Raw genomic sequence first — 24,178 nt, 5'->3', positions numbered from 1 at the left:
GTGCTTGTCAGTGTTGAAACCCATCCTATTCTCGTCCGCCCACCCTTGTAACCTGTCTAGGTCTGATTGTAGCCTGTTGCATCCTTCCAGTGTGCCCACGTCCCCCCACATCTTAGTGTCATCAGCAAATTTGAACAGGGTGCTTTTTACCCCCTCGTCCAAGTCACTGATGAAGATGTTGAACAGTGCGGGCCCGAGGACCGAGCCCTGCGGAACCCCACTGCCCACGTCTTTCCAGGTTGAGAAGGACCCATCCACTACCACCCTCTGGGTGCGGCCCTCCAGCCAGTTGGCGACCCATTTGACTGTGTGGGTGTCTACACCACAGCCCCCCAGTTTCTTAATGAGAACGGGGTGAAAGACAGTGTCAAAAGCCTTCTGGAAGTCCAGGAAGACTATGTCCACTGCTACCCCTGCATCTAATGATCTGGTGATCTGATCGTAAAAGGCCACCAGGTCGGTCTGACAGGACCTGCCACTGATGAACCCATGTTGGTTGCCCCTAAGCATGCAGTCCCCTGCTGGCCCCTCCTGGATGTGTGCCAGCATAATTTTCTCGAACAGCTTGCCTAGGATCGAGGTAAGACTAACCAGCCTATAGTTTCCCAGGTCCTCCTTCCTGCCTTTTTTGAAGATGGGGACCACGTTGGCCCTCTTCCAGTCCTCCGGTACCTCACCAGAGCATCACGAGTGCTCATAAAGTTGTGCCAGGGGACTTGAAATGACCTCGGCCAGTTCCTTTAGAACTCTAGGGTGGAGATCATCCGGACCATCTGACTTGAATATGTCCAACCTCTCCAGAAACTCCCTAACTAAATCCTTGCTAACCCGTGGCCCAGGTGTGCCTCCCCCGGGGCCCGAGGGGGGCCCAGCAGGGAGGTGGGTGTTCTGGTCCCTACTTAGGAAGACGGAGGCAAAGAAATTGTTAAACATGTTAGCTTTGCCATCTGGTGTGACGACCAAGTTTCCCATCGTGTCCTGCAAGGGCCCCACATTACCCGGGACCTTCTTTTTACCCCCTACGTATTTAAAAAAGGACTTCTTATTGTCCTTAATCTGGGAAGCTAGTCCCAGTTCCATCTCTGCCTTGGCCTTCCTAACTACCCCCCTACATCCCCGAGCAACTACAGAATAGTCCTCCCTGGTGATTACCCCTTCTTTCCATTGGGTGTAAGCCTCCTTGATAAGCTCAAGAGGCTAATCAGTCAGGCCCTCAGGGACCATGACCCCAGGGAGTTGGGAGTTCAAGAAGAGTGGTTGCTTCTCAAGGAAGCGATCCTCAGTGCACAAGCTAAATCTATTCCAACACGGAGGAAAGGCAGCAAGAAGGCACAGCAGCCCCCCTGGCTCTCCAGAGACCTAGCGGACCTACTGTGGCTAAAAAGGAAAGCCTACAAAGGATGGAGGATGGGATTCACCTCCAAGGAGGATTACTCCGCGCTGGTCCGGTCCTGCAGCGACCAAACCAGGAAAGCCAAGGCTGCAACTGAACTCCAACTAGCTTCAGGCATCAAGGACAACAAAAAGTCCTTTTTCAGATATGTGGGGAGCCGGAGGAAAAGCAAGGGCAATGTTGGACCCCTGCTAAACCACATGGGGCAACTGACAACTGACGCCCAGGAAAAAGCCAACCTATTAAATAGGTACTTTGCGTCAGTCTTTCATCAGTCACACGGGATGCCCATGCCTGCTATGGGACAGGGAAATCTGGGTGAGGGGGATCCCCTACCCTCCATCAATGCTGACCTCGTGAAGGAACACCTTGAGAAGCTGGATACCTTCAAGTCAGCTGGCCCTGACAACCTGCACCCCAGGGTACTCAAGGAGCTGGCGAGCGTCATAGCCCAGCCCCTGGCACGGATCTTTGAAAACTCCTGGTGCTCTGGTGTAGTGCCCGAAGACTGGAAGAAGGCCAATGTGGTGCCGATCTTCAAGAAAGGGAGGAGAGTGGATCCGGCTAACTACAGGCCCATTAGCCTGACTTCTATCCTGGGGAAGATCTTAGAAAAGTTTATTAAGGAGGCCATCCTTGAGGGACTGGCCCAGGCTAACATCCTAAGGGACAGCCAGCACGGGTTTGTTGCGGGTAGGTTTGTTTGACCAATCTCATTTCCTTCTATGACCAGGTGACCTATCACCTGGACAAGGGAGAAGAGGTTGATGTCATATATCTTGACTTCAAAAAAGCTTTTGATCTGGTATCCCATGATCACCTCTTGGCCAAACTGCCCAGTTGTGGCCTTGGCTCCACCACGATCCGCTGGGTGGGAAATTGGCTCCATGGTCGGACCCAGAGGGTTGTGACTGATGGCAGTCACTCATCATGGTGCCCTGTGACCAGTGGGGTCCCTCAAGGCTCTGTCCTGGGACCCATACTGTTCAACATCTTCATTAACGATGTGGACATTGGAGTCAGGAGTGGACTGGCCAAGTTCGCCGATGACACCATTGGGGCAAAGCATCCATGCCAGAAGATAGACAGGTCATCCAGGCTGACCTGGACAAGCTCAGCAAATGGGCAGACAAGAACCTCATGGTGTATAACACCAATAAATGCAAGGTTCTCCACCTTGGGAGGAAAAACCTCCAGCATCCTTATAGGCTCGGCAGTGCTACGTTGGTTAGCGCTACAGAAGAAAAAGACTTGGGGGTCATCATTGACCACAAGATGAACATGAGCCTGCAATGCGATGCTGCAGCTAGTAAAGCGACCAAAATGCTGGTGTGCATCCATAGATGCTTCTCGAGCAAATCCCGGGACGTCATTCTCCCCTTGTACTCGGCCTTGGTGAGGCCGCAGCTGGAGTACTGCGTCCAGTTTTGGGCTCCACAATTCAAAAAGGATGTGGAGAAGCTTGAGAGTCCAGAGGAGAGCCACGCGCATGATCAGAGGTCAGGAAAACAGATCTTACGATGACAGGCTGAGAGCCATGGGACTCTTTAGCCTGGAAAAGTGCAGGCTCAGGGGTGATCTGATGGCCACCTATAAGTTTATTAGGGGTGACCACCAGGATCTGGGGGAACGTCTGTTCACCAGAGTGCCCCAAGGGATGACAAGGTCGAACGGTCACAAACTCCTGCAAGACCATTTCAGGCTGGACATAAGGAAGAATTTCTTTACTGTCCGAGCCCCCAAGGTCTGGAACAGTCTGCCAGCGGAGGTGGTTCAAGCACCTACATTGAACACCTTCAAGAGGAAATTGGATGCTTATCTTGCTGGGATCCTATGACCCCAGCTGACTTCCTGCCCTTTGGGCAGGGGGCTGGACTCGATGATCTCCCGAGGTCCCTTCCAGCCCTAATGTCTATGAAATCTATTAAATCCTTTTTAGCAAGGAGACATTCCCTGATGCTTTTGGTGAGCCACGGAGGCTTGTGTGCTCTCCTGCTCCCTTTGATCCTCGTTGGTATTACCTTCCTTTGGGCTTGGAGGATCATCTCCTTAAGGAGTGACCACTCTCCTTGGACACCTGGCTCCCCTCCCCTCCGGGACCTCAGCACTTCTCCAACTATCCTCCTTAGCTCGTAGCACAGCCAACGACAAATGTCCCATGTAGGGTGGCCATCAGAGAAGACAGTCCGGTTTTCCTCTATCCTCTATTGATATGAAACCAAATTCCTTTGATGTCCTCTATGTTTCTCTTGGAAAGAAACATAGAGGACATAAAGGAGATGGGTTTCATATCAATAGAGGACTGAGTAGCAGAAAACTACAATGTCCTCTATCATGGCCACCATAGTCCCATGTAGTGCTGCCACCCAGGGCACTCAAATGTTATGTTATACCTCTATAGAGGTGCATTCCTCCTTTCCAAGGAACTCCTCATGCTTCCCTATATATGCAAGGACCTCCTATAGCAATGCACCAAAGGAAAAAAACGTCCTTGCCTTTATATTTATCAGCATGTCTGTACTGTCCTCCTAAACACCACTATATAAGCTTCACCCACACATGTATTTTGGCTGTAACCCACATATCCAATTCATTTAAATAACCCAAACAATTCCATCATTCCTGTAGCACTATAAATCTATATGGCACCTCACCAGTGAAGAATACAGCACATACCCTGTCCAGCAACCTTTGCAGTCTTAGGCCAAGTGATTCAAGTACTTGAATTCAGACTGCCCTGCATGCACAGATAATATGGATATGAAGCAGAAACACATTGATATAATGGAATGGAATGGAATAGAAGCATTCTACTCGCCAGCCCTGCTGAAGAAGATGGCTGCATCGTTGGTTTACACAGGAAGGGCACTGCAGTATCGGAAATGGATGACTGGATCCTGCTGTCTCTTGAATCCAGAGGAGACAGGATTTCTAGGCCAATGGGAGAAAACTTTGCTGCAAGTAATTTGTGGTTATTATTTGATACTCCAAACTCCATTCAAATGATAACTGAATAAACAACCATATTCACACTCCCTTTATATGAGCTGTATTAAACTTACACATTTATAGGGAAAACAACTCCCTGAATGCAAACTCATAGATCCAGATCATGTCATATGAGCATTTCCTAGTCAAGGCTTTGTTATAAGGCTTTCTGAACACACCTTTAGCCTGCTAGTGCTGTACATTTATTCCTTAGGGTATCTAGAAACACAGGATCTGTAGAATGTCCTACTGTTCTCTTCACCAAGAAATGGGAACAGAAGTTAGTTGATTTAAAATCCTTTTAAACAGACTAAAGCAAAATACAAAGCCAAATGACTATTGTTCTGCAGTGTACACAAACTGTGAAAGCAGTTCTTTTGGAGAGAGGATCAACACTTGCAACAGGAAGCTGCAAAGCCCTAAGGATTCTCCTGCTATCCTGGATATTATGAGGACAGCCAAAGACAGGAAAAGCCACCACCATTTCAAACCACCAGCTTCATCCTACTCTGAACCGCTTTTGCCTGCCAGAAGGATTGCCATTCAATAGCCTATACCCCTTTCCTTGCATAATTTCTAGCTCCTACTGATCAAGCAATGGGAGATTATGTCACTTTCATGTTTTTCACCTGGCAGCACAGAGTAATACAAAAATGTTGCATTACGTAGACTAGGTTAAGACTTTTGGATTGAAGAATTTTTCAGTGGAAAACATTATTTCCAAAGAAAACATTTTTCAAGGGGAAAATCAAGAGAATTTCACCTTGTGTTAGTTCAAGTGCTCACCAGAGGCACTGTGGGATATCTTGGGAGTTGTAGTTTTGGTGCCACTTTCTCCCCTGTTGACTGAGTTTCCTGTGTGACTACATCTACCAGGACTGGCCAGGCCTTTTGCTGTCCTCATAAGCTTGTAATTCCTCATTATTTGTCTATAAACAATTCTGCTTCCAAAAACACTGAAGGGAGAGGGGAAGAAGAGAGGGACTGAATAAAAAGGGATAATCACACTTCAAAACATGTCAGGCCATCATTGAGCAGATGTTAGGTGATCTGTGCATCCATGAGCCAGCAGGACTCCCTGCTGAAGCAGTGACCCCAGCAGACTCTCAAAAACATCTGTTTCTACAGCATACGATGATTTAAGAAGGAGGTTATTTACTGGTGATCTCATTCTAATCCTTTGCCAGGACCTGCGAGTGGTTTCTGAAGTCTGAAGTTCCGTTTTAAGAATACCTCTGTACTCTGGAGGCCTTAACAGCCCTTTCCTGTTCCCATTTGTTACATCCTAGCATGGAGATAGGAAATCCTTCTACTTACAGCTCAAGGATGAGCACCACATCTGTCTTGTTCTCGTAGACGTCATGAAGCTTGATGATGTTGCCATGTAGGATCTGCTGCAGAATATTCACCTCCCGTTCAATTTCCTCCCGTCTCACTCCACGGCGGCTGGCCCTGCTCTGACGCTTCTTAATGAATTTAGCTGCATATTCTACTCCGGTACCTTTCTCTTGGCACTTCTTCACTATAGCAAATTGGCCACTGCAAAGACAAGGTTGTAATGATATTATAATAAAGCTTTCATAAATTCCACTGGCAATACAATCAATCTCCCTGAATTAGCCTTGCAGCTGTGGGTTCTGATCCTGTAATAGCAAAGAGCTCTACTAGTCTGCTACTACAGAACTTTCAGGATTTGATTCAACAACTGCATGCAATGCATTCATTAGAGTTGCTTGAGATATTTCAACTGCATGGTGCTTTAGACTATGAAAAGTAAATAATCTCTTTACGTAGGAGGGAGAAAGTCCACATGTGGTTCTCGGACTTAATTATTTATTTATTTTAAAGAACAAGGTCTGGCTAAGATAAAATGGCACCGATGTAAAGTGAAAGTCCAAATGGTTCCTTACTTGCCAGTGGTGCTTAGACATTCAGTTATATAACCTGCCATTTCATGTCTTGAAGAGGCAGGTCATACTTACTAAGTGCAAGTGCTGGTTGATCTATACACATATATTCACTGAGTTTGAAAATCTGGCTGTTCCATGTTTTTAAAAATATGCAATTTCTCAATGCCATTTTAAATGAAGGAGAAAAATGTGTACAACATGTTATGAAATAATTCACTGCCCAAACACTTAAACAGCAGGCAACTGTTCACAGTTGTAAGCAGGCTTTTGCTGACAACAGCTGCTAGTGGAAGAGGTCATCATTCTAGTTCTAATATGAACATTTCCCCTACCTCCTAAACAAGAATACCACTTGCAGAGCAGATAACTAATACAGAATGTAATAACCCTGTAAATTTTAGTCTAATTTCAGTGATAAAAGGTTCTTGAATCAGACACTCATTAGCAACGTTTAAACTGGAAAAGGCAGGGGAATTCTTCATTTTAACTTGAAGGAGGTTTACTCCCTTTCTTATTTAGGTCTCCCAAATACCATCAGATCACAAAGCAGGCACTCTTTGTAGAGAGCTGATATTTGATCCTTATGGCTCATTATAAGAGGTAATCATAATCATGGTAAAAGACCACATCTGAGCCATAAATATGGCACAAGATAGAGCAGTTACTCATGTGAACCTCTTCTTAGTTCTTTATGACTCTCGTAACTTACTCTGCACAGGGAAATCAGTGTCATAGTTAAAGAGTACATGCATAATACACATATATGTATTTATTTGATATATTTATAAATTGTTTTATATCATGCAAATAAATTGTGAGGTTTATGAAGCTGGTAAAGGAAAGCCAACGCATTGCCCTGAACTATCTGTCATTAGTTTATATGTATATGAACCACTGATACCTACCTACTTCAAGGTGCTGGATGGACATAGAGACTGGGAATCAACTCCCAGACTTGGTTCATTCTAGATTTCATTACAAACCAGCATCATTAAAAAGGCCTTGAAGTTCACAAGAGTAGTCAGATTTATTATTTGGCATAGGACTAATGAAAACTGACTTCAAGAACACACCATTTTCCCCTTTTAAATTGTTTTTCAAGCAGACTATAGGATTGGAACAAAAGAAAGACTAGGATGAAGACAGGAAAATGCTGATACAGATCCTAGCAAAACCCACTGGTATTCACACAGCTATCTTTTGGTACCACCACCTCCCATGTTTAAGTAAACAGACTGAATTCCCAATTCTGCCTGATCCAGAGCAACCTGGAAGGAAACACATCTAATCTGAGTCTCCTATACTGTAGGTCAGCGTCCTAACCACAAAGATAGACATGGACAGACCCTGATCACTTCTCATGTAGGAAGTGGGTGTTCTAACAATTTAGCTTTTGTGAAAATATTAAAAAAATCTAGTTTATTTCCTATGTGGAATGAGAACAAATTCTGAAACTTCCAAGGTTGTCAGGAAATGGGATTGCTGTCCTCTGGTCAGCTTAAATATAAAGGGAAAGACAACCTGACCTGTGTTAACGAGAATGGGCAGTCAAAGAGATTTCATAGAAGAGCAGAGATGTAAGACCTCAGCAGCAAGAAGAGCATCCCACCTAAACACTGTATCCCCTCAAACACACTCACAGCCTCCACACGTGTGAATGAGGGTAGAGCAAGGACTGGAGACTTACGAAAGACAGTGCAAAAGACAATACCCGGCACTTTTCTACCTATATCTGAGAAGCATCTGCTTCCACTGGCAATTGTGTTCAATAACCTTAGGTATCTTCCTGAGGCAGGATCTGGGCCCAAGTGCATTCATTTAATATCAGGTAATTTCTCATTAAGACTTTTATATCCCATACTCGCAAGAGATGGGCTCAGTAAATTGTCAGCAGTTCCCATCCTTAAATACTATGAGGTTAGCAGTCAAGATCTCTCTGCAACAAGCACAAACATACTAATTAATTGCAAACGTCCAATATTACAGCTTTTCTCTTACACTGGAGCTATTCTGAAATGCTACTGCTGTGAACATCATTGTCTCCTTACTTGGCCTAGTAACCATAGCATGCAAGTGCAGGTAGGAAAATAAGTTATATAGTATTCACTGCAATTATAGTCAGTACTTTATAATGAAACACTCTAAGTACATTATGTAATTAACATACAAACAAGCTGTTGAAACAAGGGTTGTAAAGGCAAAGGTGTCCACAGAACTGGAGCCTCCCCTCAACTCTAACTTGCTCTCAAATGCAGAGGAGATATAGCATAGAAAGTCACTAGTCACTTTCACATTATTATAAAGACTGCCATCTTAATATACTATCAGTTAATACATTCATAACATCTTGGTGTGGGCCCATGAATTTATTTGCTTAGCAGACTTTTAGTGCATTAGACCTGATGTGTGACTAAGGTACAACCATTTGCTTAAAGCAGGGGTGCTCAACCCCAGGTCCACAGGTCAGATCTGGCCCATGGAGCCATGTTACCTGATCCACCCTTCCCATGGGCCTGAAAATTCAGCCATGGGCAAGCAGTGAGAGCATTTACTGCCTCTCTGGTGCTGCCAAATTTCCAGACAGGAGGGATAGCATTGCCCTGCTAACTCAGGTGCACGAGGTCTAGGGGTGCACAGATAGGGATTTTGAGGCCAATAGCAATAGCCAATTTTTAAGGAGGTATATCGGCCAATATTGATCCAATTTCCAATGCAGCATGAAGAGCTGCCTGCAGCTGGTAAGTCTGTTGTGGTAGAAGGGTAGAGAAAGGACACTTGTGGTGAGGGAGGGAGTGGCTCTGGGGCAGGGGCAGGGGCTAGGGTACGTGCTGTCCAGCCAAGATGGGGCAGGGTGTGGGACAGAGCTGTAGCTCATTCAGGGGGCACAGGGAGGGGGGGAAGCTCCAACTGCTATGTGCACCCCAGGACGGCACGGGGGGGGCGGTATGTGCCCCCTGGATCTGCATGGCGTGGGGTCGGCTGCTGCTGCGGGTTGGGGCTGGGCTGGAGCTGGGACTGCCCTAGGATCTTCCTGGTGGGGACTGAGCCAGGCTGCGCTTGAGGCAGGCAGCAGCAGCTGCACTGGGAGGAGGCTAAGAGGAGCTGCAGCCACCCCAAACTTCTCTGTAGCTCCCCCATAACCCCGCTTCCCACTGCCAGCCCTGAGCACAGCCCAGCCCAGCACCCCTGCTGGGAAGAGCCTGGCACAGCCTCACCCCAGCCCATAGTGGCATTCCCCCCGCTCCACCCCACCTCGCCCCGCACAGATTTGAGGGCACATGCTGCCCCCCCCATGCCCTCCCAGGGTGCACGCAGTGGTGGGAGCTGCCCCGTCCCCATGCCCCCCAGACGAGCCATGCCTCTGTCCCTCATCCCACCCCAACTGGGCAGCACCTGCCCCAGCCCCACTTCCTCCTTCACTGTGGAGGCCTTGATTTGCACCCCTATGCCCCTTCCCTCCCCTCTCCTACTCCACCACAACAAACTTACCAGCTGCATGCAGATCTCCAAGCTGCTGAGCTGTACTCCTCACTACCTACATGCTGTGCCATTTATTGGTCACCTTATCAGCCACATCAAGCCAATTTCTGATACCACCAATTTTCTTTATATCGGTGCCAACCCAATATTGAACCGATGTATCAGTGAACCTATAATAAGGTTGCATGGGGCTGATGTGGGCCTGAAGGCTACGCAGGTCCCGTCCCAACTTGCAAGGCTAGACTAAGGTGGTAGGGGACCCAGTCAGGCCACAATGGGGGTGGTGGTAAGGGTAGTGCTGGATCAATGGGGATGCATGAAGGGCTGGCTGAGGACAGCATGTGCCCAATCCAGGCACACATAGTCAGGTGGGTTGGAGCGGGGGTCAATCCAGGTAGGGCTGTACAGAGGCAAGAGGGAGCTTGATCCTGGCAGGTAGGGATGATACAGCCTATGGATTTGCTCCCTTACCACTCATCCAGTACTCGTGGCCAAAAGGTTGAGCACTACTGGCTCAAAAAAGTTGTGTCAATAAGCTACTATGCTACTATATTTTTCTGTCCAGACTTTAACGTTATGAAACATACTTATAGAACTTAACAGAAAATTATTCACTTACAGAATTCCACAATTACTTTGAAAAGTCCCTTAAAAGCATTGGCCATGTTCCCCCCTCCACTCCCTTACATTCTATGCATTGTTTAGAATCATTTCTATAAAAATCTGTTGGTTTCATTCCTATCAAATCATCTAGGAATCATCTATTAAGGGTATTCTTTTCTAGGAAAGATGACCATGTTTGATCATATATATCTAAAGCAGCGGTTCCCAACCCCAGGTCGCAACCCAAATAAGGACTGCAGAGGCAATGCTGGCGGCACTGCACAAAAAAAAACAAGCCGCTCCGCATGCTGGGAGATCCCCCACACCCAGGCCGCTGCCACCGCTGCACTCCGCTCTCAGCAGTGGGGCACGGAAAAAAAAGTTTGGGAACCAAACTAAAGAGATGTGGAACTAGCACAATTTCTATTTCCTTTCTTGTCTTCATTTTGCTGACAACAATACTGTCACAGCACATTTCAGAAACAAGAAATTGTATAACCACTGATTGAGGACTGTAAGTAAAATACACTTTTTATTTATCCTAAAGAATCTGTTTAGTTAGGGAATTTACTTATGATTATAAATTCTTAATGGCATAGCAGAGGAATTCCCCTACCTAGGAATTTATAATCCGAGGGGGGGTACTGTCCGTTAATACAAAAACAAAAGATAATCGTTTCTTCAGATGTGAGCTTTTAGGGTGGCAAGGGACATTCCAAAGTTCTGTGATAACAAAAGAGTACTAAAACAAAGATAAAGGACCACAAATGTGTGAAATATACCACTTCTTCATCTGGATGTTCAGGAACAGTTCAGATACAATCAGCACCTATTCTATAAATAACCCACACATGCACAGGCTGACTGACAGCCTTTCCAAGCTTCTTCTCCTTTTTATGCTTATTGCTGTAGGGGTGTATGGTAACCACTTTATTTATACATGTTGCTGAGGTCCCAATTATCCTTATCACAGGGCAATGCTGAAGTATTTTTGGACCATCTCTAAGGACTAACGTCATAAAGCAGCAGCTGGCATTCAGTGAATTTCTGTACAACTAGCTCAATTTCTTTAAAGATATAATAGAATATGCTGAAAAATATATTTGCAATAGCTGAGGTTGGAGCTTGGAGTTGTGGAAAGATAAGAGAAAAGAAAATTTACTCAATGGTTAAAAAGGCAAGCCTGTAGTTCTAACACAGTAATAGTAACTTTGTTTTTTAAGCTGGGTTTGAAAGCAAATGTCATACAAAGGCCCATGCAATCAAGATAAAGTTGATTCCCACTCACCATAGGTTACATTTATATCCAGGAACATGCTCTAGATATCTTGATACTTTCTTCTAAAACCGCTGGATCAAGATTGTGGCTTTATTGCACTACGTAGCACAGACAGCGTTTTAAACTCTGTGGGTATATTTTTAAAAAGTTTACTATCTAGACTAGGTAAGGGACAGAAGAAAGGAAATACTGCTTTCATTTAGCAGACATAGAATGGAGGCACAGAGAAAATGAGACACTTTCTTAATTCCATGTAGGAAATCTGAGGCAGACAGTTGAAAGTTAACATTTCCTAGTGCAGGAAAGACTAATGGGCAGCAGGAGTGCCACAAATAGACAGACAGCCTGTGTGTGTGTGACACACGACAGATAGGGCAGGAAGAAGGCAGAGCAGGAGATCAGGCAATGAGCACAGGGCAGGAAGCAAAGTAGAACAGGAATTTGAGCAGGGGACACAGAGTAGGGAACAGAAAGCCAGGCAGCAGATTGGGAAAGGGAATGGAATTAGAACTGGGATGATATGGGGGATAATTTGTGGCATGCTTGCCAAGAAGGTTGGCCCCTCACTGTCCTAGTGTATCACTGAAATAAGAATGGTTCAAATCCTTGCATACCATTTTTCTGGTCTATTCAGGTCAATCTGGACCCTAGCCCTACCCTCCACAGTGCCTGCAGCTCCATCCAACTTCTTGTCATCTGCAAATTTGCTAAATGTGCACTCAGTCCTATCACTATCCAAATCATTAACTAAGATATTAAACAAGAACTGGACCCAAGACAGGCCCCTGAGGAATCCTGCTTGATACCTCCTCCCAAGCAGACACTGAGGCATTAATGACTATTCACTGTGACCAATGATCCAACCAGTTTATATATAATCTGCCTTACTGCACTTTCACCAAGTCTGTATTTCTTTAGGTTGATAATGAGAACATCATGGGAGACAATGTCAAAAGCCTTGCTAAATTCAAGGTATATCACATCCATGCATTTTGAAATCCCAGGAAGTGTGACAGATATGCACTAACCATATTAGTTTTATCATAAAAATATCAGAATGAAGAGAACCCTTTAAATAAGCTATTGTGTGCATTTGAGCTATTGCTTCCCTTTTTCTCTAATATATTAGAAATAGTGCATCTAAGATTAGCTGAAATGCTAAAAATGCATGAATAAAATTATCAAGAGGACACTATAAACTAGTGTATCCCAGCCAGACCCTCTGGCCTTGGTTCTGGGGTGGGACAAGCAGGCATTTGATTCTTTCTGTGATGCCAGAAGGGTATGCTTTTCCTCAAATAACAAAGTACAATTGGTTTGAGCTTTGTTTTTCTATTTTCAACATTACTTCCTTTAAACAATAAAGGAGGAAGTTATTGCATTCTTGCCCTTTGTTTCTTAAAAAAACCTACAAATTGAAATAGCCATAATATAAGCTGGTATACATTTGGAAGGTTCTCTAGGCATGGGCAGAGCAGCAAAAGCCCTTATATGAAGCCAAAACAAAATACCCGAATCAAATATTACACGGTTTGATTATACTCAGAAAAATGACAGTAAGAGGATGATATTGCAGGTAAGACAATGATCTGGGATTTAGGAGAGGAATAATGGGGCTGCAGCTGGGTGCTAAATTGGGACCCAGCACACTGGGGATGAAGACAAATGAACACATCCATTTTACATCCATTTTATATACCAGTGTAAATTACATTCAGACTAGGAATGAACAAAGGGTTAGCCTTCCTGGAGCAGCTGCACACAGTAGGCAGCTCTTACTGCACCCTACCATTAGATGGTGAGGGAGCAAGTAAAAGCCTGTTTGTAAATGGGCACTCCAGGATGGACATGGACAGATAACACCTAAACTAATAACGTATACCAGTGAAGTTTTACTCCCGATTCCTTCAGGAGAGATTCTGCCCTGGATAGGGCAAAGTTACCTAAATTTAAGACTTCATGTTGCTTATCTGCTTTTTTAGACTGGTATAAACATGTATTTGGTGACAGAAATAACTCACAATAGATGCAAGGGACACGGACAAACTGTAGTGCAAAGTACCATTATTCAGATTTGTGTGACCATGCCTGCACTCAAATAGCTCCCTAAAAGGGCTCTTCTGGGCTTTCAATTGATAACAGGTACAGAAAGCTGAACATCTCAGTTTCCCTTGGCATGCCTGAACAGGTACTTTTTTTCCTTTCCATTTGAGAGAGAGTGTGTTGATCTAGGGGACAAGGATAAGATAAACAGAAGCATATGAATATAAGTAACCTCAGTGTACATGTGTTCAGTATTGCTGCATCAGGCAGAGAAGGAACAAACAGTCCTTAAACTGTAGCAGAAACAAAAAAAAATACCTTTTAGGGAAATGGAGATGACCTCCCTACATACACACTTTGTTTTGTTTATTATATGTAGCAAGGTTACATTGAACTTTCTACTGTGGTCCAGTTCCTGCTCAGATGTGTGTGTCCCTAAAGATAGAAGCTGAGTTAAAGTAATTATGCTTGGCATGCCAACCAGCTGGCTTCAAACACAGCATACACACATTCTGGGCTAAGGTCTAAAATGAACTTCTGACACTGTTGGCTACAAATGTCCAACTCAGGATTCTTAAAATTCTGGTTTATTAGGCAGGTTGAAACACTGTAATGAAGTCAAATCATAAACCTTGGGGCTGGTCCCCCCCCACACACACACATGCACACACACAGTAGCCAGTTACAAATGTTTGTGGGGTGGGGCACCAGTCAGGTATACCTGTCCCACAAGTGCTGGAGTCTGTCGTTGATGGCCAGTCAAAGCTTCTTCCAGCGTGGTGTTATCCTCCAGAAGGGGGTCACCAGCTGGTCCTTCTGGCTGGACAGGTGCTGCTCAAGAGGGCACCACTGAGGGTCACTTTTCACTGCTCTTTATCTGTCCTTTGCAGACTTTGGTGACTCCCTAGTTTTCAGGTTTGCCCAATCCAGGGGTCATTGACCCTCGTGGGACTTCCCCCTTGGTGGCTACTGTATGGCATCTATCAGCTCCAGGGTTTGTCCGCATGAACGTGCAGGTTTGGGAGTCTGTTGATGAATCTGGATTAATTTACCGCTGTCATGAATAGGGCTCTGTAAATATTCAGCCCCAAAAGTTGGTCCCCAGCATTGATCAGCTCAGACCAGGGCTTCTAGCCCTTGAACAGTGAAGTTTACTTTAGAGAATTCCCGGTTGCTACATTGTCTCCTATTGTTTTCTTCCCTTGGTTGATCTGTGGTTTCGTAGGTGTTAATTGCCTCTTGTTACTGAAGCCTGCACTGTGTTATGCATTCGATCACTGATTCATTCACTCGCTCTTTCAGGGGCCCTCCTGATACAAGAAAGCCCCGGTTTGGTTCCTGCGCTTGTTAACATTGTTACAGTGAATAAGTTACTTCTAAAACTAAAACACATTTAGTTAAAAGGTGAACAGTATAAAATATAAACTACAAGAGTAATGCCATGGCACACAACTAGATAAAAATACCAAAATACAAGGGGAGATACAAAATGCACACATACAAACTTTAACACAATTCCTTATCTTATAGTGAAAGAAAGGAAGGAAGAAAAGGTAGAAGAGGAGAAACATATCCAAAGAGGGGAAAGCAAATGCAGGCAAGAGGAAAACGGGGCTTTCTGCTGCAACACCAGAAAAAATAAAAGGAAAACCAAAGATTTAATACCGTCTAAAACCTGGGAGAGAACACCACAGGTATGCATAAAAACATTCTTACTTAAAGCAAGCAGCAGAATCATGTCTCAGAACTCATGTCATTTGACCAAGTCGTCTAGAACTGACAGAAAGTGTCTAGCTCTCCATCACAGATCTGTAAAAGTTCCAGGTCAAATCCATTAACATAAAATAATCGGTGTAATTGTCTTTATATAGACTGGGTTGCACTATTAAACTCTTGCTATATTTTGTGCTGGTGTATTTGCACAGCAGTAGTGGACAAAGTGAAAGAGATACTTCACATTCAATTCTCTATTGAAATTTTAATTGAACACAGATGGGCAGACCTTTTATTAAAGAACTTTAATGTTATTTTGTAGGGAAAAAATACATGAGAAATTTTACTTTTATAAATTTAATCTGTGGAGGAATTTCAGCAATGGTCTATTAGACCAACATTTTAGGGGTTTCTTGTAGTTTAGGATAGGACTGGGGAATTATTTCAGCTGGAGGGCCACTTAATGAGTTTTCCTTCACTGTCTCCCTCGTTGCACTGTCCCCCTCCTCTCTGTCTGTCTGTGTCTCTTCTCTACGTCTCTCGCCCACTCTGTCCCTCCCCCCAGAAGCTGCTGAAGCTGTAGTTTGCCAGGAGCCCCATCGCTCAGCAGTGGACCAAGGCAGGAGCTGTTGCTGTGCTAAGCAAGTGGTGGTGACAACTTTGACTAGGTTCTGAAGGGAGGAGGAAGGACAGGAGAGGAGAGGAGAGAGAGACATACATTGCTGCCCACCTGGTGTGGCAGCAGCTTCTGCTTAGGTCCACAGCTGACAAAGTTAGCAGGTTCCAGGTCAAGGCTCCAGGTGGGGCTTCCACCACACTGGGAAGGCAGAGGGTCAGCTGTGGACACCATCAGCAGGTTCTGTCTGGGCTCCTGAACCTGCCCACAGTGTCCACAACTGACACTGCTCCCTGCCCGCTGCAGCAGAAGCTCCACCTGGGTCCACAGCGGATGCCTGATGCTGCTGGGACAAGGCAGCCCCCCACCATCCACCTGGCACCACATGGCAGCCAGAGTCGCCAGCTGCCCAAGGGCCAGATCCAGTGAGTAGGTAGCTGTCCACCTACAGGCTGGATTTAATCTGCTGGTGGGCTGGATTTGGGTTGTGAACCATATTTTGCCCATCCCTGGTTTAGCAATTAAACATCTGCTTTTGGAATAACATATTTTATTTGCAGCTATCAGTACAGGGCCATGAGGTCAAAGTACATGTTTGCTTAAGATCAAAAGTCATTATGGTCTCCTCAACGAGTTCTTCGCCTCAGTGTTCCTAAGCGAGAGGCATGACAAGTCTCTCACTGGGAGTGTAGGGAGGCAGCAGCAAGGCACCAGACTTCCATGCGTGGACCCTGAGGTGGTGCAGGGTCACTTGGAAGAACTGGATGCCTTTAAGTCGGCAGACCCGGATGACCTCCATCCGAGGGTACTGAAGGCACTGGCCGACATCATTGCAGAGCCACTGGCGGGAATATTTGAATGCTCGTGGCGCACGGGTCAAGTCCCGGAGGACTGGAAAAGGGCCAATGTGGTTCCCATTTTCAAGAAGGGGAGGAAGGAGGACCCGGGCAACTATAGGCCAGTTAGTCTCACCTCCATCCTTGGCAAAGTCTTTGAAAAAATTATCAAGGCTCACATTTGTGAGAGCCCGGCAGGGCAAGTTATGCTGAGGGGAAACCAGCATGGGTTCGTGGCAGGCAGATCGTGCCTGACCAATCTAGTCTCTTTTTATGACCAGGTTACAAAACGCCTCGACGCAGGAGGAGGGGTGGATGTCGTATACTTGGACTTCAGGAAGGCCTTTGATACGGTATCCCACCCCATACTGGTGAACAAGTTAAGGGGCTGTGACTTGGATGACTGCACAGTCCGGTGGGTGGAGAATTGGCTGGAGGGTCGCACCCAGAGAGTCGTGGTGGATGGGTCGGTTTCGACCTGGAGGGGTGTGGGCAGTGGGGTCCCGCAGGGCTCGGTCCTTGGACCGATACTCTTTAATGTCTTCATCAGCGACTTGGATGAGGGAGTGAAATGTACTCTGTCCAAGTTTGCAGATGACACTAAGCTATGGGGCGAAGTGGACACGCCGGAGGGCAGGGAGCAGCTGCAAGCAGACCTGAACAGGTTAGACAAGTGGGCAGAAAACAACAGAATGCAGTTCAACAAGGAGAAATGCAAAGTGCTGCATCTAGGGAGGAAAAATGTCCAGCACACCTACAGCCTAGGAAATGACCTGCTGGATGGCACGGAAGTGGAAAGGGATCTTGGAGTCCTAGTGGACTCCAAGATGAACATGAGTCGGCAGTGTGACGAAACCATCAGAAAAGCAAATGGCACTTTATCATGCATCAGCAGATGCATGAAAAATAGGTCCAAGGAGGTGATACTTCCCCTCTATCGGGCGCTGGTCAGACCGCAGCTGGAGTACTGCGTGCAATTCTGGGCGCCGCACTTCACGAAGGATGCGGATAATCTGGAGAGGGTCCAGAGAAGGGCCACTCGTATGGTTAAGGGCCTGCAGGCCAAGCCCTACGAGGAGAGACTAGAGAAACTGGACCTTTTCAGCCTCCGCAAGAGAAGGTTGAGAGGCGACCTGGTGGCTGCCTATAAGTTCATCGGGGGGGCACAGAAGGGAATTGGTGAGTATTTATTCACCAAGGCCCCCCCAGGGGTTACAAGAAATAATGGCCACAAGCTAGAAGAGAGCAGATTTAGATTGGATATTAGGAGGAACTTCTTCACAGTTCGAGTGGCCAAGGTCTGGAACGGGCTCCCAAGGGAGGTGGTGCTCTCCCCTACCCTGGGGGTCTTCAAGCGAAGGCTAGATGTGTATCTAGCTGGGGTAATGTAGGCCCAGCACTCTTTCCTGCTTATGCAGGGGGTCGGACTCGATGATCTATTGAGGTCCCTTCCGACCCTAGCATCTATGAATCTATGGCTCTTGGTAGGGCCAGACACATACTGGGGAAACAGAGTAAAGGAACATTGTGGCTAACATTCATAATGGTAGTAAATCTGCTTCCCTGCTACAGGTGGGAAAATAACACCCAGCATCTGACCCTGACTGACAGAAAGGTTGTGTAGTCTGGTGCAAGTCATTTTACTTCTCACCTCAATAGTAACATTCTGAAAATCTACCTGTTCAAAGGGACTGGATGGTCCTGAGGACTAATATTGAAATCTGACCATCTAACCCTTCATGTAAATGCTACATTTATGTGTGTTTTGCATTTTAATAGTGACATTTCACATGAAAACAATTATGCAGGAAACAGACAACTGGCTCTCCCAAATTTAGTCCTCAATAAAGTCATCTAACCAGGTTTCTTTTACTGGACTTCACCAAAACCAACTCTCTTCTTGGGTGATGAGAATGGAGTGGCAGTCACTAAACACATAAGAGTATATGAGATGATTACAGAATTACAGAAAATTGGGCTGGAAGGAACCTCAAGAAGTTATCAAGTCTAAGCCCCAGCTCAAGAAAGGATTACCTCCTCTAACCATTCCAGATGAGATATCCTGAGGAACATGCTAAAGATAAATCAGTGTGTGAAGCAGGCAATAGACTTTTATACTCAAGATGGTACTCGTGTTACATGATCGATTATATACTGCAGCATTAAACATGTAGCCAAGAGTGTTATAACTCACCTTTGACACTAAGCAGGTCAGGCTGGATGAGCGGAATAGGGTGAATGCCCGAGTCTCAGGGCCTCATAATCCTTTCTTTAGCTGGGGCTTGGACTTGATAACTTCTTGAGGTTCCTTCCTCCCCTGCCCAAAATAAATATAGGGGCAACAGTTGTGGCCCTAGTGTTCTTGGGGCCTGGGGCAAGAGTGTCATTTGGGGCCCTTTAGAGGCTTAATTTTGATGAGCTATAAGCAAGTCAGACATTTTCAATTTCAATTGCTCTATCTGTGAAATTGCAATGAAAGTATCTTAATACAATACTGATAATACAAATATTGAGTGTAATTAATAGGGGTGCACTGATGGAGATTTTGGAGATCAATACCGATAGCCAATTTTTAAGGAGGCTATTGGCCGATACCGGTCCAATTTCTGATAGCAGCCCGGCAGCATGGAGAGTTGCGTGCAGCTGATAAGTCTGGTGTGGTGGAAGGAGAAGAGGAAGGGGGACAGACGAGAGGGGGAGGAAAGGGGTGTGGCGAGGGCAGATCAAGGCTCCTGTGGTGAGGCGGGAGTGGAGCTGGGGCTAGGGCAAGAGCTGCCCAGCTGGAGCTGAGTGGGTGCAGGATGGAGTTGCAGCTTGTCTGGGGGACATGGGGACAGGGGAGGGTGGCTCTCACCACTGTGCACCACTGTTGTGGGAGCCACTGGTCCGGTGGCTCATCCAGCACTTGCCAGCTCATTCAGCAGCTCCCACCACTAATCTGGGAGGGCATGGGGATGAGGGTGTGCCCCCAGATCTGCACGGGGCCTAGGCTGTACCAAGCTCTTCCCAGTGGGGTGGGGCTGGGCTTGGGGGGGGGAGGTGGCAGTGCCGGGACTGGGGGAATGCGGGGGCTATGGAAAATTTTGGGGTGGCTGTAGCTCCCCCCATCCCAGCACTGCTACCACCTGCCCCAAGCACAGCCCTGCTCCACTGGGAAGAGTTTGGCATAGTCCCGGCCCCATGCAGATCCAGGGGCATATGCTCCCCCATGCCCTTCTGGACAAGAAATGGGAACAGCAGCAGGAGCCGCCAGACCAGCAACTCCCTCATGAGCAGCGCGCAGCAGCAGAAGCCACCTCCCCCCCACTGAGCTGTGGGTCCGTTCCATGCCCACCTCATCCCATAGTTTCATAGTAGCTAGAGTCGGAAGGGACCTAGGTAGATCATCTAGTCCGACCCCCTGCCTTGGCAGGAAAGAGCACCGGGGTCAGATGACCCCGGCAAGGTGCTCATCTAACTTCCTTTTAAAAATCCCCAGGCTAGGAGCCTGCACCACTTCCCCTGGAAGCCGGTTCCAGGCCCTAGCCGCTCTGACTGTGAAGAAGCGCCTCCTAATATCTAATCTAAACCTACCCTCCGCCAGCTTGTGACTGTTATTCCTGGTCACTCCTGGCAGCGCACGGGGGAACAGGGACTCCCCCAATACCTGCTGATCCCCCCTGACCAGTTTGTAGCAGGCCACAAGGTCCCCCCTTAACCTTCTCTAGTGGAGGCTAAACAGGTTCAGGTCCCGTAGCCTCTCCTCATAAGGCCTGCCCTGCTGACCCCTGATCATACGAGTGGCCCTCCTCTGAACTTTTTCCATATCGTCCACGTCCCTCTTGAAGTGTGGCGCCCAGAACTGGACGCAGTACTCCAGCTGCGGCCTGACCAGTGCCGCATAGAGGGGGAGGATCACCTCCCTGGACCTGCTCGAGATGCATCTGTGGATGCATGACAGGGTACGGTTGGCCTTCTTGACTGCCTCCCCACACTGCCGGCGCATGTTCATCGTGGAGTCAATGATGACTCCAAGATCCTTTTCCATCTCCGTGCTGGCAAGAGGGGAGTTCCCCAACCTGTAAGTGTGGTGCCGGTTCTTCCTCCCCATGTGCAACACCTTGCACTTATCAGTGTTAAACCCCATCCTATTCTCATCCGCCCACCGTTGCAACCTGTCAAGGTCAGCTTGTAGCCTAAGCTGAGCAGCGCTTGCCCCAGCCCCTACCCCAGCTCCACTCCTCCCTCAGTGTGGGGGCCTTGATCTGCCTCCCCCATACCCTTTCCCTTCCCCTCCCCTCTCCCCTTCCACCACACCAGACTTACCAGCTGCATGCAGCTCTTCAAGCTGCCCAGCTGTGCTCCTCCCTGCCTACATGCTGCCCTGAGGCTGTGCACATGCATGGGCCTTTTATTGACCAAATTATCAGCCATATCAGGATGATTTCCAATACTGACAATTTTCTTTATATCGGTGCCAAGCCAATATTGGACCAATGTATCGAAGCACCTCTAGTAATTCATCTTAATTTTTATAAAGTGTAGGGTCCTGGGCAGTCACCTGGTTTGCCCTCCCTGAAGGCTGCTACTGGCGGCAAGATTTCACCCTAATCATAGGGGGCGAAAAAAAGTACTATATCAAAAAAAAAAAATTGAACACTAGTCCCAGAATGGAGGTTTTACTGGGAAGCTACTAAGGGCTTACTTACTCTTAAGCAAGTTAGACAGCTGGGGGCATGGTGGGAGGGGAAGAGGTAGGCAGAGGTCAGGCAGCAGCTCTGGCCCTGGCTGAGCCACAGCAGCTGCCTGTCCGTCTCCCCCACCCCCACCACCTTGCACTCAAAACCCAGACAGGAGGCTTTCCTTCCCATCCCCCCCCATGACAGATGTGAAAGAAAAAACTCACTTGGGATTTGGGTAAATATGGCACTCTCTCACACAATAGAAGAACTATGGGTCATAAAATGAAACTAGTAGGTAGTAAGTTTAAAACTAACAAAAGGAAGTTCTTTTTTTACACAGTCTGTAATTAAAGTGTGGAACTTATTGCCACAAGACGTGGAAACTGACAGTTTAACCAGATTCAAAAAGGAATTGGACAAATTATTGGAGAAAAGGCATCGGTAGCTATTGAACATTGGGGTTAGAGGTACAGCCTCTGAATCCAAACTTCCTAGAACTTAAATGCTAGAGGCTGAAAGTGGGAGAGGCACAAAGGAAAAACACTGGTCATAACCTGTTCACTCTCACTTTTAGCATCCATTCTCTGCTGCCATGTGACAGGATACTGGGTGAGATGGACAGTACATAGCAGTTTTTGGCTAGGAACAGAAATTACACAGAAACTGGTATAAGTGATCAGAAACTGGTTTAAATCTGTAACACAACAAAAGTTCAGTGCATGTAAACGGCTTTAAAATGGCCAAAACTGGTTTAAAATAAACCTGGATAGATGTAGTATCAGACTTCACTGATTTAAGTTAAATCAGTTTATTGAACTTCTGTCCCAGATCTCCTCTAGATTCAAGCTAACTCACAGTTCCCCAGCATCTCAGGATGCTTTGCACCTCCCATGCAACCCACCCCCCATCCCTTGCAGGGTGGGCAGGCAAGCCTTGGCCCAAGCTATCTGCTCCAGCTGAAGTTGGAGGTTATTATAGTGCCCCCCCTCCCCACCCCTCATCTCTGGCTTCTGGCCTGGGCCACTGCAGGAATGTGGCTGTCTTTCCGGAGTCAAAAGTGAATGTCTGTTCCCTTGCTTATTGGTTCAATCTATGCAACTTAGACTTAGACCTGTGAAAATTGAACTGATTCAGCCTCTGACTTTGTGACTATCTGTATTTAGCCCTTATGTTCTTAGACAATTCTGCTGGTTGCACTGAATACATGTTTTCCCCAACAGAAAGATGTGTCTTTGCATAATTTCTCTCTAGGAAGTAGAAGTTATTGTAAAAGAAATGATGAAAGTTCACAAACCACATTCATGAAAGGATTTTCCTAGTTCACTGTATGAAGTCTGGGATTGCAGCCACAGTGAGCTCATGGGAGAACTGAGATGGAGTAGTGGCAGCAGCAGCCCAGGCAGGTAAGACTTCCCTTCTCCTCACCCTTGCCTCTGTGTTCCTCCTTCCCCATCCCCCTGTCTACCGTAGTTGCCATAGGCTGACTGCCCCACCCCAAGCACTCAATACACTCCTTACACCACTGATAACAGCTTACAAAAACAGAAACGCACAGCCATATGGCTGAGCCTCCCACCCAAGTATATCATAGTACCTCACAAACACTGAGCAACAGCAGCCCTCTGAGGTAGGATAACTAAAAAATACTTACAAGCACATAAGCCTCATCTCAGAAACATTATAAGCCTAAGGCAAATCAGAATACTTCCAGCCAGACAAGTTCAAGTGATGTTCGGCAACATCACCACACCCTGGAATGCCTTTTCTATAAAATGAGTCATATTTATTCTTTTCAGAATACATTATTTTATGCAGATTTGAAAATACATCACAATCTATCAATAAATTCCAAGTACACCATGGCATTTTCACTGACAACTCATATTTATACTTTGTTTCAGACTTAAGTTTAATATAAATTATTAGAAATTGCAGAACATCCTTGAATGTACATAGTGCCTGATAATACTAATGGTCATGTTCATGACACCTTTCATCAAAGCTTTTAGCATCCATGCAAAGCTATTGCACTGCACTGCCTGCAAAACAGGATTGTTTTGTCTATCATCAAAATGTAACCACTGGGTGGAAGTACACTGCTCTTCAAAGAGAAGCAGCAAATCTAGATAAATAAGAAGAAGGAATTTTCAATAGGTAGAATGCAAGTTACCTATATACAATTTAAATCCAGGCATAAGGATCTATCCCTCCAACTTTTCTGAGCAGTGCTACCAGTGAAGCAGTTGAAATACTGGTATAGTCAATGCCCCAAACAGCATACTGGGTCACTGCCTTAGTGCTGACTCAGAACTGTGCCAACTACTGAATCACCTACAGTCATCCAGTTACAGCTAGGTATTTCTTGGGAATCTCTCCGAAAGGTAATAACCAAACAGATATAGCCCTTATCAGCTTCTGAGAACAGAGCCTGTGGCAGTATGACTTCAGCCTAGCAATTCTGTCCACTCCCTGATAGTATGACAAGCATTTTACATCATTTGAAACACAAAAATAATAATATGTATATTAAAAAATATCCCTCACTTATTTGAGTGGGTGCTTAGGCTGTGTACAAAGCACTAACATGGCAGCCAGTAGAGACCAGAAGCACTATGGAACTTAAACTGACCCACTTTTAGAAGTAATGGCTGGACTG

At 46.2% G+C, this 24,178-nt stretch overlaps 1 protein-coding gene across 4 annotated transcripts in view; it reads right to left on the bottom strand.

Annotated features, from left to right (window-relative positions):
* DAPK2 (death associated protein kinase 2) overlaps window positions 1–24,178 on the bottom strand; it is a 94,364-nt gene that overhangs the window by 46,998 nt on the left and 23,188 nt on the right. For all 4 annotated transcript variants that reach the window (XM_090029265.1, XM_090029266.1, XM_090029262.1 and 1 more), the window contains exon 3: window positions 5,699–5,920. In XM_090029265.1, coding sequence (XP_089885391.1) covers window positions 5,699–5,920 — 222 coding nt within the window. The remainder of the gene's footprint in view (window positions 1–5,698; window positions 5,921–24,178) is intronic.

Source organism: Crocodylus siamensis, chromosome 15, assembly GCF_052110815.1.
Source record: "Crocodylus siamensis isolate JL-2025a chromosome 15, ASM5211081v1, whole genome shotgun sequence".
NCBI classification, from domain to species: domain Eukaryota; kingdom Metazoa; phylum Chordata; order Crocodylia; family Crocodylidae; genus Crocodylus; species Crocodylus siamensis.
Note: the sequence above shows the minus strand (reverse complement) of the source record. Positions and strands in the feature narration are given on the sequence as shown.